We start from the raw sequence: 17,338 nt of genomic DNA, 5'->3' as shown, positions 1-17,338 counted from the left end.
AAGCCCCGGTGACTCAGCGCCGGTGGGTGGAGTGACATGAATGCCGGCTGGCGGGCGCCGCCCTCTCTAGCCAGGGGTTGTGATGGGCAGGCGAGGACGGAAGCGCGGCGCCCACGCGGGTTCAATGTGCTGCCGGGTGTGTGAGCGGCCGAGGATCCGCGGGGATCCCAGGGACCGGGGGAGGCAACAGCTGGGGCTGCCGGCAGGGCCCTGTGCTCCTGTGGCCGGGGCTTGCCTTGCTCCGTGCCTCGCCAGTCGGCCTCGTCAGGTTACCCCCACCCTGCAGGTCTCTGGGCCCCTGGTGCCTCTGCCCAGCCCTGGCGGCGTTTCTCTGGGGGCAAGCGTCGCTCCCCTGTGGCGGGGGTAACGGCGGAGCGGCAGCCCTCCACAGCCGCTTGGGACTGGGACACTCAGCTCCTCTTCTGCCCAGCCCTGGCGGCGTTTCTCTGGGGGCAAGCGTCGCTCCCCTGTGGCGGGGGTAACGGCGGAGCGGCAGCCCCCCACAGCCGCTTGGGACTGGGACACTCAGCTCCTCTGCACGACCTGTCAGGCACCGAGGGCCTGGTCGGGGCAAGAGAGTCTCCCTAAAAGTGTGTGTGTGTGTGGGGTGTGAAGCCCCCCCTCTGTGGCCCCCCCACCCTCCTCTTCTCCCCCAGCCGAGATGGAAACTGGAGCATGGCCAGGGAGCCATGGCCCTTCACCTGGCCTGCCCCCTCCCCATCTCCTGGGCCCCCCGCCAGGGCAGGTGGAGGGTTTGCAGCTCCCCAGCTGCTCTGACCCGGCCCAGGCTCCGGGTTCTGGTCTGGCCAGGGGCAGGCCCTCGGGGGGAAGAGGAGGGTCGGGGTCCAGCCCCAGAACAGAAGTGGATGGGCAGGCCCCTTGCCCCCATGTTCCAGCATCCCTGCAGAGGTATTTTGGTTCCTAATTCCCCTTGACCTCCCTGGAAGTGGGAGCCCAAATACCTTTGACCAGTGGGGGGTGGTGGCTTTCACAGGACAGTGGCTGCCGGGGGAGGCACGAGGGAGGGGCGCCAAGCAGTCCAGCGAGTCGCCTCACCTGGCCTGGAAGCCCCGGAGCTGCTAGATGGGGCACCCCACAGGGCGAGGGGCTGTGCCTAAGTCCCTGTCTCTTGGCCCCTTTCCCTCGCAGCACCGAGCCCGACTGCAGGTATTAACCATCAGATCTGCCCTGGTCGCTGGCCTCTTCGGGGCAGCTGTCCCAGACCCTGTGCTTTGAGGGGGGCAGCCTGGGAGGTCCCGGGGGGGGCCTGGCCCCGCACTCACCACAGCGGCGGGAGCTGCAGGAAGTGGAGTGACCCAGCCCCAGGCGGCTCCGCTCTGCCCTCTCCCAGCCAGGTCGCTGGTGCCACCGTGGCAACGTCCCAGCCGGCTCTGCTCCCACGGGCGACGCAGACGGGAGCCGGGCTTGGAGCAGGCGTGGGGCAGGTTGCTCCACTTCCCGTCGCCACGGTGGGTGGGGGGGAGGAGGGGGAACTGAACTCCTGCTGCCACTGCCAGGCCCTCCCTGGTAACCCCCAGGTTGTCGTTTGGGGGAGGGGCTTAGGGAAGGGGTGCAGTGGGGGTGAGGGGCAGGGGAGGGCTGCAGAGGGGACAGAGCGAGGCCAAGGGCGGAGTGGGGGGGTGTTGCCCTAGGCCCTGCCCCTCCCCAAGGACCACCTTGTTAACAATCCCGCCAGACGTTTCAGTTCAGCCAGAGCGAGGAGAAACAGGGTCAAGCCAAGAAACAAAGCGAAGCCCCTACCTGGGTCCGGACAGCCCCACGCCCTCTGTGCTCAGCGCCTTGCAGGCAGAGGCAGCCGGGGGATCTTACGGCTAGAAGGGGTTTGGCTAACGCCTCCTCCGGAAAGGTGGCGGGGTGACATTGAAAGACCCCAAGCGATGGAGAAGCCAGGCTGCCTTGGGGGCGCGTCCCACGCGGGTTCAAAATCTTCCCCGTCTTCCTCCTCTAACGCTGCCGGCTTCGCTCTGAGCCGCCGGCTCTGGTTCGAAGGCGCGCTGCCCGTGGGAGCGTCTCCCCAGGAAGGGCCTCGCACGTCCGGAGCAAGTCGCCTCGTGGTCGCCTTTCTATGCCCCACAGGCTGAGCTCAGCCCCGCGGCGTCTGTACCCGCCCTCGAATCGTTCCTGGGGCTGGCGCCGGGCTCGACTCGTACCCTCCGCACCACAGGCCGTGTCTGCTCCTCGGCCACTTGCCAGGGAAAGAGATGGGCCCCGAGCTGTAGCCTTCCCCTTCCCAGGATGCTCAGCACGTAGAGAAACTCGGCTCTACGTCGGTTCCCGACTGGCAGCCCAGGGCGCTGCTCCACGAGGGCACAAGTGCAGGCACACTGCGATTTGTTCCTTCTTTTCCCAGCCCCGGGACGGCCCGGCCCCTTCAGTTCACCTGTGGAAGCGCCAGTGTAGCGAGGGAGCAGGAGCTCTGCCTCGCAGAGACGGAGGATTCTGGGCGTTCCCCAGTGTGGACTCACCCTCGGGTATTTCCGGTTCTTCCACCAGCAGGAGCTGTGATGCCCTGAGGCTGCCCAGGGGCTCCTCCCCGCCCCTGAAGAGCCAGCCCATCCCGTCCGCCGGTCGGCCCGCACGCCGGGAGGACGGTGCAGCCAGCTCCCTGTGAGCACCGGGGCGGAGGTAGACTCTGGCTGTGCAGCCAGCACCTCCCTCCCAGGAATACCCAGCTGAGAAGGGCAGGGTAGCTCCCGCCCCGCCCTTAGACACCCGGGGACAACGACCCTCCTTCCCACCCCACACGAGGCTGAGGAGGCCCGTTCCCAAGCCGTGATCAATGAACCAGGTGGAGGTGGAAGGAATGGGGAGAGGGCAGGGGCCCCTTGCTCCCAGCCCCACTTCCCTGACCGGAGACGGGCGCCATCACCCGCCGGCTCTGGGCCAGCGCAGGTGGAAGGTCCATGTAGGGGCGGAGAAGGTGGGTGCAGCGCTCAGTGCGGGGCCCGCAGGCTCTTAGGGGTGTCACGGTTCTGGCTGTGTGATACGCCGAGGGTGGTTACCTCCCCCCAGGGCACAGAGCCCGCCCGGCCCGAGTGACGGCTCTGCAAACTGGCGCCCTTTCAACGCGTTTATTTGGACGCAGGCGCCAGGCGTTGCTGCTGCGGCTGAGCAGGAGGCTGGGAGGGATGCGCCCCGCATGGCACACAGAGGAGCGCCTGTCTGCCGCGCTGGGCACCTCCCGGGCGAGGGGACGCGGGCCGGGCTGCCTTCCCCTCTCACTTCTCAGGCTTGTCGGCCGGTTCCCTCACCAGATTGAGCAGCTTGTCCAGCTTCGCGATCTCCACCTCCGGGCCCTTCTGAATCTCTTGGCCTTTCTTTTCCTAGAGAGAAAGCAGCAAGGCACCGCAGTTAGTGGAAGGGTTCCCACCGGCTCGCCCGGCGCAGGGGGCCGGCAGAGAGGGAGCAGAACTCCTTGGCCTCACCGAGCCGGGAGCTGATCCCAGACGGGGACCCCGGGAAGTCTGTTGAGACTCCTTCATCCCCCACATCAAGCCCAAACCGGCCTGGGAAAGGTGGAGCCTGGAGGGTGAGGGCCGGCTGCTGAAGCAGGGTCTGTGCAGTAGAGTCGATTAGGCCCAGGACAGGCAATCCGCTCCTGCGGCCCTGCCACCAAATCCGTCTCCCTGGCTGCCCACGGTGAGCCCGGGCACTGCTGCGTCCACACAGCACAGCTCTCTCTGGGACCGCTACCATAGAGACGGCGGGCGCGGCCGGCAGATACAACCATGCAAGGGTTGGCTAGTGTGGCACATTCCACTCCCGTGGCTCCAACCCGCCGTCCAAAACTACACCCCGGCCACGTGCACTGGGACTGGCTTCCCCTCTGGGTGGTGCCGCTCAGCCAGGCACCAAACAACAGTGTAGGGAAGGAAGGGCAAAAAGTCGCCTGGAAATGGCAACAGGGAGGCTGGGGGAAGGAGAACGTTGGTCAACAGAGTGTGCTTGGCTGGGCTCGGGTCCCACCCCCACGGCCAGTCCTCTGAGGCGGCCATACAGATCCTTTGTTTCCTTCACCCATTCCCGCCTGCGGGCCCGCCCTCCTTCCCCACCACCTACCCTGCTTCCCAGTCCCCGTCCTCGTTCAAACCCACACGGCACGAGAGATCACACGCACTGATTAATGACTGTCAGACTGCAACGCACGGCCCTACCAGGTGAGCTTCTTAGCCCCTGGTCTTAACCCCGCTCCGCCCCCGTGGATGTGTATTGGCCTCCGCAGCTCTAACATCGACATCACAATCTCTGCCGTTTGCGTGATTCCCAGCAAGCTGTGGGATTTTCAGCAAGTTGTTGGGATGCTGCAGCTCATCTGAGAGACGCCACCCTCCCCCCACGGCGCCCTGACATCAGGCCGGGGTGTTGTTCACAGCCAAGGTCCCAAAACAACTTCCCGGGACTGGGATTTCATTGGAGCGCTCCCTCCCAGGTACCAACGGCTTCCCCCTAACACTGCAGCCTTCAGCGGGGGGGTGAGCAAGGTGGGGGCTGGCTCTTCACAACAAAACTTGGCTCTGAGTTGGGGCAGGCGTCTTTGGACCTCCTGTCTCCACAGCGTTCGTTCGTTTCACCAACCAGCTGGCCCAGCACGAATCAACAAAACCCAGGCAGCAGGGTGCTGGCCCAAGGGGTTTTGGCGCCCTAGGCGAACTTTAATGCCTTCCCACATTCAATATAGAGAAAAAAATGAGAAGTTGAGAATGAAATTTGACCTTTGTTTACTTAGGATTCAAAAGGAGCAACGTAAAAATAACCAACATCTGTCTTGATTTTTTTTCACTTTTCATTAACTCTCACACAATTACACTGTGGAGGGTAAAGCGCTCAGGAGCTGGCACGTTAAAGTTGTAACCGTTTTGAGTTGTGCTCAGTGTTTCTTGTCACCGCTCTAAGCAGCTGCATTTCATGTTGCAGCTGTCTTCCTTCTCATGGGACTGTTTCTGGGGAAGTAGGGTTGCTAGATGGTTTCAACAAGAATACCGGACACACTTGACATTACATCACAGTTAGAAAATACTGGGCATCTGTATTTTCTCATTTCTATTTTCTCAATTTGTTTTCCGAACAGAAAACTCAAATACTAGACTGTCCAGTTCAAAACTGGACACCTGGCAACCCAAGGGGAAGTGAAGAAAACCTTTATTCCTGACACTGAAGGGAGTCGCTTTTTGAGCTGTAACCCTTTGGCCTGGGGCCATCGATCGTGGCTCGTGACACGGCAGAACAGCTGTGGTGGGTTGTTGACTGGCCTTCACTCCACTCCACTGTACATCTGGCCAGCGCTGAGCTACTGAGCATGACTGAAGTGCTGAACCCGCCACCGGCAGCACACACGGCAGCTGCTCTTTGGAAGCTACGCCATGAGCGAGGTTCCCGCTAAGCTGCGTGGCAGCACGGCCCTACAGCTGCTGAATGAGCCCTGCCCAGGGGCTCAGGGCTCGGCCTGGCTGGAGGAGGGACACTGCTGAGGGCAGAGCAGCGAGTCTCTCCCAGCCCGTAGAAAGGGGACATGTCCCTGCCTGGCTGCTCTGTCCTCAGCAGGGAGCTGCTGCTGTCGTGGAGGGAGAAATGCCCCTGCCCCAGCCAGGCAGCAACATGTGTGGCACCCTGAGCCCTGGCTGGGTGGGGCTCTTTAAGCAGCTGTGGGGCCGTGCTGCCACGCAGCTTAGCAGGGACCTCGGCTGTCATCATCCTCGTCCTTCACGCCCACTGGCGTATAGGGCAGCAACAAAGGTCCTCCGCTTCTGTCTGTCTCCGGCCAGCCTCTCAACAGTGCCCCAAGAGTGATTCATGCTCTTCATTTCTACTTCAACGCTCCGGCGCCATGTCGTCTTGGGTCGTCTTAATCTTGGCGCTCAGGACTTCCATCTTCATGTCAATAGCTTCATTTCGGCTTTCTCCGCTGGCAGTCATATAAGTCACTGTCAGTGACTCTGGAGGGCCGTCACACACAGTGGAGAAGGAATTCTTCGTTGCTGTTTCCGTAACAAAAGCTTTTTCTAGGTCAGGGTTGTTAGCCCTGAGCCAAACCCCCAATCCTGAAGGACCGGTGAGCATGCTTAGTCTGGCTCCTCTCCCCTTGACCTTTCCGGCTTGGTTGAACCTACCAGGAGCACTAAGCTCCTGCCAGCATTTCTCCTGGGGTCATAAGATCATGCAAGCTGCCCCGCCCCGACAAGGCGCATGCACAAGGGGCAGGACCTTTGCCGTGACACATTTTAACTGTGTGTACATCCACAGACACGCTCCACAATGTGAAGTCAATAACTCGACTTCCGCTGTGGCGATGACGCACTGTTTGACGCGATTTGATCCTTTCGTTTGTAAGGGTGTGTCTAGACTACATGCCTCCGTCGACGGAGGCATGTAGATTAGACAGATCGGCAGAGGGAAATGAAGCCGCGATTAAAATAATCGCGGCTTCATTTAAATTTAAATGGCTGCCCTGCTCTGCCGATCAGCTGTTTGTCGGCAGATCGGGGTAGTCTGGACGCGCCGCGTCGACAAAGAAGCCTTTCTTGATCGGCACAGGTATGCCTCGTGAAACCAGGTTTACCTGTGCCGATCAAGAAAGGCTTCTTTGTCGGCGCATCGCGTCCAGACTACCCCGATCTGCCGACAAACAGCTGATCGGCAGAGCGGGGCAGCCATTTAAATTTAAATGAAGCCGCGATTATTTTAATCGTGGCTTCATTTCCCTCTGCCGATCTGTCTAATCTACATGCCTCCGTCGACGGAGGCATGTAGTTTAGACATACCCTAAGTGACACCATATTAATATCTTTTTAATTACAGGAAAAATCCACATCCGTCTAATGTGGTGTCCCACAAAACCTGGTGCCCTAGGCGACCTCCTAGTTCACCTACATTGTTGGTCTGGTCCTGCCGGGCGCTTTCTGCTATGCCCAGCTCTGAGGACAGTGGCGGTAGCACCCGCGCTGGCTCATGCAGTCTACGTTGAGAAGGCGCCCCGGTGCTAGCACTAGGGCCGTCGCAGTCTGCTCGATCTTAGACACCATTCCACTGAGGGAGGAGCGGGAGCCAGCCCTCTGATTAAAAATAAAAGGCTCAGACAGAGCCCTTGGCAAGTTCAAAGGAAGGGAACATCAGTGTGCAGAAAAGGGGGCAATTTCATTTAAAAACGGCTCTATTTATCTGCACGTCACATGCTGCCGAGAGCATGGCCCAGGCAGGGAAAGGCCATGTGACCATTCTAGTGCAGGCCTCTTCCCTAATCCTGCCGCCCCATTGGACGTCACAGATTCCAGCTGACTCACGGAGCACATTCACTCCCCGGCCTGGATTACACACTGTCAGGAGTAATTCCCTGGAACGGCAATTGAATGGGTGCCGGGGATGTAATTTTAGCAAATGAGCAGATGCCTCTATCGCTTCCCCGCTTTTGACAAAACGATAAACGTTGGGCGAGGGAGGGTGGCGGAGCGGGAGAGATGGCTCAGCAGTAAATGTCAAACTCTATTATCTCTGTTTTGCGTGCGAAGAATGAATATATTCTCCAGCAGGCAGGCTTGGTTCGTATCAATGGGATTTTCTGTGATTACTGCTAGATTAGACTCCAAAGATTTCTGCACGCTGCCTCAGGATTAAGTGTCAGTGCCGGCGTGCGCTGAAAGGAGACTAACCCAGAGAGTACAGGAGAAATACCAGCCGAGCCTCCCGGCCAGGTTGCCTGCATTGTTTGCACTGGTGCTGTCAGTGTGGCTATAGAATCACAGAACATTGGAACTGGAGGGGACCTCGAGAGGTCGAGTCCAGTCCCCTGCCCTTGCGGCAGGACCAAGCTCTGTCCACATTATCCCGGATCGATGTCTGTCCAACCTGCTCTTCAATATCTCCAGTGATGGAGATTCCACAACCTCCCTGGGCAATTTATTCCAGTGTTTAACCACCCTGACAGTTGGGAAGTTTTTCCTAAAGTCCAATCTAAACTCCCCTTGCTGCAGTTTAAGCCCATTGCTTCTTGTCCTGTCCTCAGAGGCCAGGAGAACAATTTTTCTCCCTCCTCGTAACACACTTTTAGATGCTAGGATTTGGTCTATAACAGGGCAGGGCAAAATATGGCCCGGGGGCCAAAGCCGGCCCTCCTAACGCTTTGATCTGGCCTGCGGACCATTGATATCCTGCTGCCCACATTTCCAGGTCGTGGCTCAGGCGACAGGATCCTATTTAACTGGCTCACGGCTGCGGCACTAACGGGCAAGGCTATGAACCTTTGAAACAGTCGTAGCAGCAGGGTCAGGAGTCACAAATCCTTTACTGTGTTTTCAATTCAAAGCCCCCTGCCCCAGACAACACTAGGGGGAAGCTAATCCCCAGTCCTTCCCCTTCCATACCAGGCCCCACCCCTTCCAGGGTCACAGACTAAAATTCATTAAGTGGCCCCCCTGTGAAAATTATTGCCCACTCCTGGTCTGTACCAATCTGTCTCCATCTCAACAGCCAGGCACATCCTCATGAGATGCAGATATCCAGGTACTTCTCATCTGAGGCAGACAATACCTGCGCCCAGCTAGGCCCCGGTGCAGAAGGACAAGCAGCTGGCTGGCCACCCGCAGGCTCAAACTCACCACGAGTTGTGGGACTGAGAGGAAGAGGTTGAAGAAGCCACAATGGCCCCTACAGCTACCAAGACCCCTAACCCCTCTTTGCTACCCATAGAGATCACACCCTTGTAACGGTAAATCTAGACACAGGTTGTGGCCTGCTCAAGGTGGCAGAGAAAACGCAGCTGGTGAAGAACACGCCGGCCAGGCAGAGCAGGCAGGTGTGAAAGCAATACTCCATGGAGCTGGGAACAAGCTGTTCTTGGGGAAAAGAACGGAATAGGCCCTCAGTTGTGGGGCATATGCATGCCACCTACGGCCCTGGGTCAAGGCTGTGGCTGACCACCTGAGTCAGGTGACCCAGGATAACATGACAAGAAGGAGATGCTCCCAAACGCACAGAGCGGTCACTGCGCCAGCGTGTCCATCGCTCCTACATGCACAGACTGGTCACCATGCCGACGCGTCCATCGCTCCCAAACGCACAGACTGGTCACTGCGCCGGCGCATTCATCACTCCCAAACCACAGACCAGTCACCACTCTGGCACGTCCATCGATCCCAAACCACAGACCGGTCACCGCGCCGACGTCTCCATTGCTCCCAAATGCAGAGACCGGTCACCGCACCAGCGCATCCACCACTCCCAAACCACAGCCCAGTCACCAATCCGGCATGTCCATCGATCCCAAACCACAGACCGGTCACCGTGCCGATGCGTCCATCACTGCCGAACACAATGGTCAGTCCAGCTCTCCGCAGCCACTCGAGTAAGCCTGGGGCCGAGCCACTCGAGTCAGCATGGCCGAAGTGACGGCTCTCCAGTATCTCGGAGGGAATGAAACCCACTGGTCTTCTTGGAGGCTGGAAAGTCAGAACATCCCATCATTTGTCCTTCCGAATGTGCTCCTCTGTGACAGCCGGCTGATCCCCAGGGCGGTGGCACTCTGCTGTAGTTAATAAATAGCAGCTGTTCCTTCCCTGCCGGGGAACGGCCATGCAGGGGGATGCAAGCCAGCTGGCTGGGCAGCGTGGGGAAGGCAGAAGGGCAGCGGCTGGCAGGAGAGCATACTTAGGGGAGCAGGGACACGGAGCCGAACAAGATGAGATGGGACCATGAAATGAAGAGCAAACGGACACAGCATAATGCAGTGCAGAAGAGAAGAGCGAGGGGGGATTTGAGAGCAGCCTTCAACTACCCAAAGGGGGGTTCCAAAGAGGCTGGAGAGAGGCTGGTCTCAGAGGGGGCAGGTGACAGAACGAGGAGCAATGGGCTCAAGTTGCAGTGGGGGAGTCTAGGTTGGAGATTAGGACAAACTATTTCCCTAGGCGGGTGGGGAAGCGCTGGGCTGGGTTCCCTAGGGAGGGGGTGGAATCTCCGTCCCTAGCGGTTTTTAAGTCTCAGTTTGACAGAGCCCTGGCTGGGACGCTTGAGTTGGGGTTGGTCCTGCTTAGGGCAGGGAGCTGGACTTGATGACTCCTGAGGTCTCTGCCCGCCCTGGGATTCTCGGATTCAATCAGCTTCCTCCCAACGGACCCAGCAAGCGCGGTTCTATGCCGACAAGAGCACTTCTGCCGCCAGCGGGGGAAAGCCGTGCTGGCCAGGGGAAGTGCATTCTGGGCAAGGGCCACATCTTCCGTTTGGGGAGGCCAGGGTCCTCCAGACATCCTGAGCGGTACCAGTGGGACGGGAGGCTGAGTGAGAGAACTGGGCCCCCACAGTAGGTGAGAGAAAGGCCTGCACAGAGCGATTGTGCGTAGCAGCGAGGCAGAGGGCCAAGGGGTGAGCCTAGCTGGTGTCAGACACACAATAGTGGCTGGGGAGCATGGATGACGGGTGAAGGCCCAGCTGGGAGATGCTCAGCGCCTCTCACAAGCTGACCCTGTGCAAACAGGTTGACTCTGCCCCGAGTCAGAGGCATATCGCTAAAGCGTCGTCCCCAATCATGTCAGGGTGTCAGGTTGGACAGGGCTGTCAGACGGGGCTCTAAGGTGCCCCAATCACGCTTACACGGACAAGGCTGTCAGACGGGGCTCTAAGGTGCCCCAATCACGCCTACACGGACAAGGCTGTCAGACGGGGCTCTAAGGTGCCCCAATCACGCTTACACGGACAAGGCTGTCAGACGGGGCTCTAAGGTGCCCCAATCACGCTTACACGGACAAGGCTGTCAGACGGGGCTCTAAGGTGCCCCAATCACGCTTACACGGACAAGGCTGTCAGACGGGGCTCTAAGGTGCCCCAATCACGCTTACACGGACAAGGCTGTCAGACGGGGCTCTAAGGTGCCCCAATCATGCCTACACGGACAAGGCTGTCAGATGGGGCTCTAAGGTGCCCCAATCACGCTTACACGGACAAGGCTGTCAGATGGGGCTCTAAGGTGCCCCAATCACGCTTACACGGACAAGGCTGTCAGACGGGGCTCTAAGGTGCCCCAATCACGCTTACACGGACAAGGCTGTCAGATGGGGCTCTAAGGTGCCCCAATCACGCTTACACGGACAAGGCTGTCAGACGGGGCTCTAAGGTGCCCCAATCACGCTTACACGGACAAGGCTGTCAGACGGGGCTCTAAGGTGCCCCAATCACGCTTACACGGACAAGGCTGTCAGACGGGGCTCTAAGGTGCCCCAATCACGCTTACACGGACAAGGCTGTCAGATGGGGCTCTAAGGTGCCCCAATCACGCTTACACGGACAAGGCTGTCAGACGGGGCTCTAAGGTGCCCCAATCACGCTTACACGGACAAGGCTGTCAGACGGGGCTCTAAGGTGCCCCAATCACGCTTACACGGACAAGGCTGTCAGACGGGGCTCTAAGGTGCCCCAATCATGCCTACACGGACAAGGCTGTCAGATGGGGCTCTAAGGTGCCCCAATCACGCTTACACGGACAAGGCTGTCAGATGGGGCTCTAAGGTGCCCCAATCACGCTTACACGGACAAGGCTGTCAGACGGGGCTCTAAGGTGCCCCAATCACGCTTACACGGACAAGGCTGTCAGATGGGGCTCTAAGGTGCCCCAATCACGCTTACACGGACAAGGCTGTCAGACGGGGCTCTAAGGTGCCCCAATCACGCTTACACGGACAAGGCTGTCAGACGGGGCTCTAAGGTGCCCCAATCACGCTTACACGGACAAGGCTGTCAGACGGGGCTCTAAGGTGCCCCAATCACGCTTACACGGACAAGGCTGTCAGACGGGGCTCTAAGGTGCCCCAATCATGCCTACACGGACAAGGCTGTCAGATGGGGCTCTAAGGTGCCCCAATCACGCTTACACGGACAAGGCTGTCAGATGGGGCTCTAAGGTGCCCCAATCACGCTTACACGGACAAGGCTGTCAGACGGGGCTCTAAGGTGCCCCAATCACGCTTACACGGACAAGGCTGTCAGACGGGGCTCTAAGGTGCCCCAATCACGCTTACACGGACAAGGCTGTCAGACGGGGCTCTAAGGTGCCCCAATCATGCCTACACGGACAAGGCTGTCAGATGGGGCTCTAAGGTGCCCCAATCACGCTTACACGGACAAGGCTGTCAGATGGGGCTCTAAGGTGCCCCAATCACGCTTACACGGACAAGGCTGTCAGACGGGGCTCTAAGGTGCCCCAATCACGCTTACACGGACAAGGCTGTCAGACGGGGCTCTAAGGTGCCCCAATCACGCTTACACGGACAAGGCTGTCAGACGGGGCTCTAAGGTGCCCCAATCACGCTTACACGGACAAGGCTGTCAGACGGGGCTCTAAGGTGCCCCAATCACGCTTACACGGACAAGGCTGTCAGACGGGGCTCTAAGGTGCCCCAATCACGCTTACACGGACAAGGCTGTCAGACGGGGCTCTAAGGTGCCCCAATCACGCTTACATGGATAAGGCTGTCAGATGGGGTTCTAACAAGCCATGCAACCACAGCGCATGCTTCAGAGTGAGATGTCCTTCTTTCCTTGCACCATGCGAGAGAACCCACAGTCCACTCCACTGGTGCCTGGCAGCCTAGATTTCCCCAGAGGGCACGATGCTGACACAGCTAGGCCACGTGGTCGGTGTGGACAGAGTTGTGCTGGGAAAGGTGGCTGAGTGGCTGTGCAGATGTACTGAGCAGGTCAGAGCCTGGTTACCTACATGGGTCTCACTGTACGGAAGTAAGTCCTAAGGCAAGTCTCAACCCCTGCCCGCCTAGTAAAGCATCTAACAGCTAGAGGGTGGGAGAGTGCCCCAGTGGAAACCAGAAGGCAGAAAAATAATCGCATCTTAGCGAGAGTCTTGAAAAACATGGATGGTTGCAACGGACTGTTACCTGTGGAGAAGGCTGATTTTTCACTAGTGAAAACAGACTTTGCTTTTCCAAGGTGACCAATAAGTGAACTTTGCAGGTCTATGTCAGAGGGAAAATCCTTCTCTGGCAGGGACTCACACCCACTGTAGACCCCTCTCGTCTGCTCTTTCATCCCCATAGCGAGCGAATGGGGTATCCCAGAATGAGGCTTGTCCCAGGAGCTTACTGGGACAGTAATAGAGCCAGCTCTTCCTCTCCGGAGTAGAGTGATGCCGTGGCCAAAAAGGCTAGTGTGATGTGGGGATGCTCCAACAGGGACATCTCCAGTAGGGGCAGAGAGTGTCTGCACCTCTCTATCTGGCACTGGTGCGACCTTTGCTGGAACCTTGGGCCCAGGGAAGAAGGATGTAGTTAAACTGGAGAGGGTTCAGAGAAGAGCCGCCGGGATGATTAAGGGCGAGCAGCCAGGCCTACGGGAAGAGCCTCGAGGAGCAGTCTATTTAGATGCACAAAGAGAAGTTTAAGGGGGGTTCGTCACACTCGAGAAGAGCCTAACAAACAGCCACGGGCTCTTCTGGCCAGCAGAGGGAGGTCTAACAGGATCCACTGGCTGGAAGGCGAAGCTGGACAAATTCAGCCTGGAAAGAAGGTGCATCTTTTACAGTGAGAGTCATTCCATATCACAGAGGCTCCCAACCTTTTCTGAGCCTACAGACCCCTGTTCAATCTATTACCATTTCACGGACTCCCCTGGGGGAGAAAAGAAAAAGAAAAGTGGGCCCGAGCCTGACTTTTAAACTTTCCGCGGACCCCCTGCAGTGCCGTTGCGGACCACCAGGGGTCTGTGGCCCCCAGGTTGGGAACCACTGAGATATCAGAAAACAGTCAGGGTTGAGGTGACTTCTCTCTCACTGACAATATGTAAATCAAGAGTGGATGGTTTGCTAAAGGATCTGCCCCAGGAATTGTTTTGGGAACGTTCTCTGGCCTGTGCCGGGGTCAGATTAGACATTCACAGTAGAACCTTCTGGCTTGGGTGTCTATGAATCTAGCGGTGACATTTCCACAGCGCCTACGTGAGTAGAAACCCAGGGCCACTGAAACTCAGTGGACCTGGAACGTGGGATGTGGTCTCCCTAAGTCCGTTAGGTACTTTTGAAAATGTAACTCTACGTAAAGTAAGCGCATTTCCTCGCTTCTGCAATTCAATGCAATGCAATGGGTGCTTAGGCAACACACGCTTATCTCCAGGTTATGCAAGTGGATTCCTTGCAGGAGCTGGAAAATTTCATCTCCATGCAGGTGGTGGCTCAGATGCTGTCAGATCGGATGCAATTCAAATGCGGTGCATTTTTCTTTATGTAGATGCTTCTATTTCTTTCCCAGTGGCACTATGCTGTTTATGAGTAGGTGAGTGAAGTAAAGAAAATAATTAAAAGCTCTTTCGATTTTGCTCCTGTGTGGTCTGAGGAGCAACCATAACGAAGTTAGCGAATGTGGGGAAGCTACAGCAGAGAAATCTCACAGATCTAATTCTCTCTGGGCCAGCCAAAGTGCTTTCTCATTACAGCGGCAGAATGTGCTATCTACATGGGCAGAGGTGAATGGCGCTAGCTGTTACTTTCCGGATTAGTGCTGTGGTAGTACATGCTGGCAAGAAATGGATTGTTTAACAAGAAGATAGGGAGTGGAACTACCCTTAAATATTCAAGTAATAAAGCACCATCACTGACGCTGTGTAAAATGGTTCTCACTTTCATGACCAGACTCCTCCTAGTAGAATATGCCCGGTAAAGTGAGCCATGTACCAATTTAGCACCATCCAGGGCCACTGTGTGCTTGTGCAGTGGCATAATACTCGTTATGTTCATCCCCAGGCAGCTTTCAAGTGAGCCAAACCCGGGGTGCGGGCATATGAGTGGTGAGCTGGGTAGCTGAGCATGTCAATCGCCAGAACCCCAGAAGTTACACAACGAAGTAACGAAAAGGGAAGCAATGGAGAACCTTGCCCGGAGACATCAAAGGGAGAAGGAGAAGGAAAATCCCACCAAAATACTTTCAGAACAGGGGAACAGTCAGGAATCAAATGGCACAAGATGGTGCAAACTACCAGAGAGGGGAAGCCGCCACGACGCCAGTTGCAGTGAAAGGCCCTATCCGCGACTGTGCCCAAGCAGATCTTGGGGCCACATTTGGGGATTTTGGGGCCACTCACTCAAGACCCCTTGCACTGGATTTTCAGAGAGGCTGAGCACTCAATGCACCCACCCACTTTAATGGCTCAGCACCTCTGAAAATCAGGCCCTGGGAGTCTCAAGCAGAACACAGGAATTTCGAGCCCCCGGGCTTGCAGTGAGTTTGGGTGTGGGGCAGTGTCCTCTGTAAGCTGAGCGCTTGGGCAGCCTCCCAGGAGAGATTCAAATTTTGCACAGCTGATTAGCAGCATGCCCACAGCCAGCTGCAGGTGTTTCTCCTGGTGGTGCACATCTGAACATGTCTTGGCGCACAACACAAAATTTATTCTGCACATGAATGGAAAAAATTGGAGGGAGCATTGGTGTGGGACAGCATCCTTCTTCCGCTCTACACTCACTAGTACAGCCCAGGGGTTTGGGGCCCTTTGGCTGCCCCCAGCCTCCTTTAGCTACATAAACATGGAGCTACATGCACATGCTGTAGGTGGAGCCTCTGCCTGGCTCGGCCCTGTGAGGTGCAGGGCACAAACATCTGAGTGCAGTTAGTTAAGCAGGGGCCAGGGTTTCCTGCCGAGGTGTCCTCACAGGTCTCTGGCTCCGCTGATGATGAGAACCAGAAGGCTGCTTGCGTGTGTGCTCAGTGATGTGAGCCACGTCGACTTGTGCACGTAGTCTCCACAGCAGCCCCTAGAGAGCCCCTAAAGAGCACAAACCCGATAAGGATCGAAAGTGCTAAGCTGTCTACACTGGCCGCTTGAATTTCCACGAGAACATTGACTTCCTACTGTCTGAAATCAGTGCTTCTTGCGGAAATGCTATGCTGCTCCCGTTTGGGCAAAAGTCCTTTTGCGCAAAAGGGCCAGTGTAGACAGCTCAGATTTGTTTTGTGCAAAAAAAGCCCCGATGGTGAAAATGGCGATCGGGGCTTTTTTCGCGCAAAAGCGCGTCTAGATTGGCACGGCCGCTTTTTCGCAAAAAGTGCTTTTGCAGAAAAGCGTCCGTGCCAATATAGACGCTCTTTTCCGCAAATGCTTTTAACGGAAAACTTTTCCGTTAAAAGCATTTGCGGAAAATCATGCCAGTCTAGACGTAGCCAATGAGAGTGTGTCTAGACTACATGCCTCTGTCGATGGAGGCATGTAGATTAGACAGATAGGCACAGGGAAATGAAGCTGCGATTTAAATAATCGCGGCTTCATTTAAATTTACATGGCTGCCACGCTGAGGCGACAAACAGCTGATGTCGGCTCGGCGCGCTAGTCTGGACGCTCCGCGCTGACCTGAAAGCCTTTTATCGATCTCCCCGTTATGCCTCGTAGTATGAGGTTTACAAGGATGTCGATAAAAGGCTTTCATGTCGGCAGGGGAACGTCCAGACTAGCACGCTGAGCCGACAAACAGCTGATCAGCTGTTAGTCGGTTCAGCGCGGCAGCCATGTAAATTTAAATGAAGCCGGGATTATTTAAATCGTGGCTTCATTTCCCTTTGCCAAAAAAACAAATCTACATGGCTCCGTCGATGGAGCCATGTAGTTTAGACGTACCCTGAGTGTTTTGCACTCTCAGCCCTGTTTTGTGCCAAGATCTGTGGGCAGGGGCCTGCCTCTTGCTCACAGCTTAGCTTTGCTTGATGTTAGCCATGATTTTCCCATTGCTAGCTAGGTCTCAGGTCTCTAACCAGGCCTGTGCTACACCGGCTGATGTTTTAGGCCTTCATCCTCCTACACTTCGTAGCCTGACGGTGCCCTGTCCGGTGCAGTGCTCTGCTGCAGGGTGGCTATGAAGAGGATGGTGTGGGTGCATGGGGATGAGGCAGGAGAGCCCTGATCAGAAAATGTGACATTTCAAATGAAAGCTCCTCTTTGCCTGATCCCTGATCCACCAGGCTCACCTCAGAAAAACAGCTGCTCTGCAGGAGGCCGGCGGAGCTCAGTGCAGCTCTGGTAGCTGTGAATCCAGCAGACGGGCCCCGGAGCTGCTGGGAATACAGAGCCTGGGGTCGCGGCCAGGCAGGTTGGGGTGTCCTGGGCAGCTCAGGAAAACTCAGCAACACGAGTCGTGAATGGACTTTGTAAGAGCTTTGGAGCAGCTGGCGGAGAGCCACTCTGCCTGCTCCCCTAATAGCCGCCTCGTGGCAATCTGCTGCTTTCTGGATTCTCTGGGGGGGGGGGGGAGGGCTGACAGGAAGTGGAAGAAGAAATGAGTCTCATCTATAAAATGGGAGAAGCAGCTTAATACCCTTTTAATCTCCTGCTTTGACAAAAATCAATTCTC

At 57.0% G+C, this 17,338-nt stretch overlaps 1 protein-coding gene across 1 annotated transcript in view; it reads right to left on the bottom strand.

Annotated features, from left to right (window-relative positions):
• Positions 1-3,078: 3,078 nt before the first annotated feature.
• Positions 3,079-17,338, bottom strand: part of DNAI1 (dynein axonemal intermediate chain 1) — a 217,942-nt gene continuing 203,682 nt past the window's right edge. The window contains exon 20 of the mRNA XM_075932798.2: positions 3,079-3,344. Coding sequence (XP_075788913.2) covers positions 3,240-3,344 — 105 coding nt within the window. The 3' untranslated portion in view covers positions 3,079-3,239. The remainder of the gene's footprint in view (positions 3,345-17,338) is intronic.

This window comes from Pelodiscus sinensis, chromosome 6 (assembly GCF_052426305.1).
Source record: "Pelodiscus sinensis isolate ZL-2025 chromosome 6, ASM5242630v1, whole genome shotgun sequence".
NCBI classification, from domain to species: Eukaryota; Metazoa; Chordata; order Testudines; family Trionychidae; genus Pelodiscus; species Pelodiscus sinensis.
This window is presented reverse-complemented; position numbering and strand designations above follow the sequence as displayed.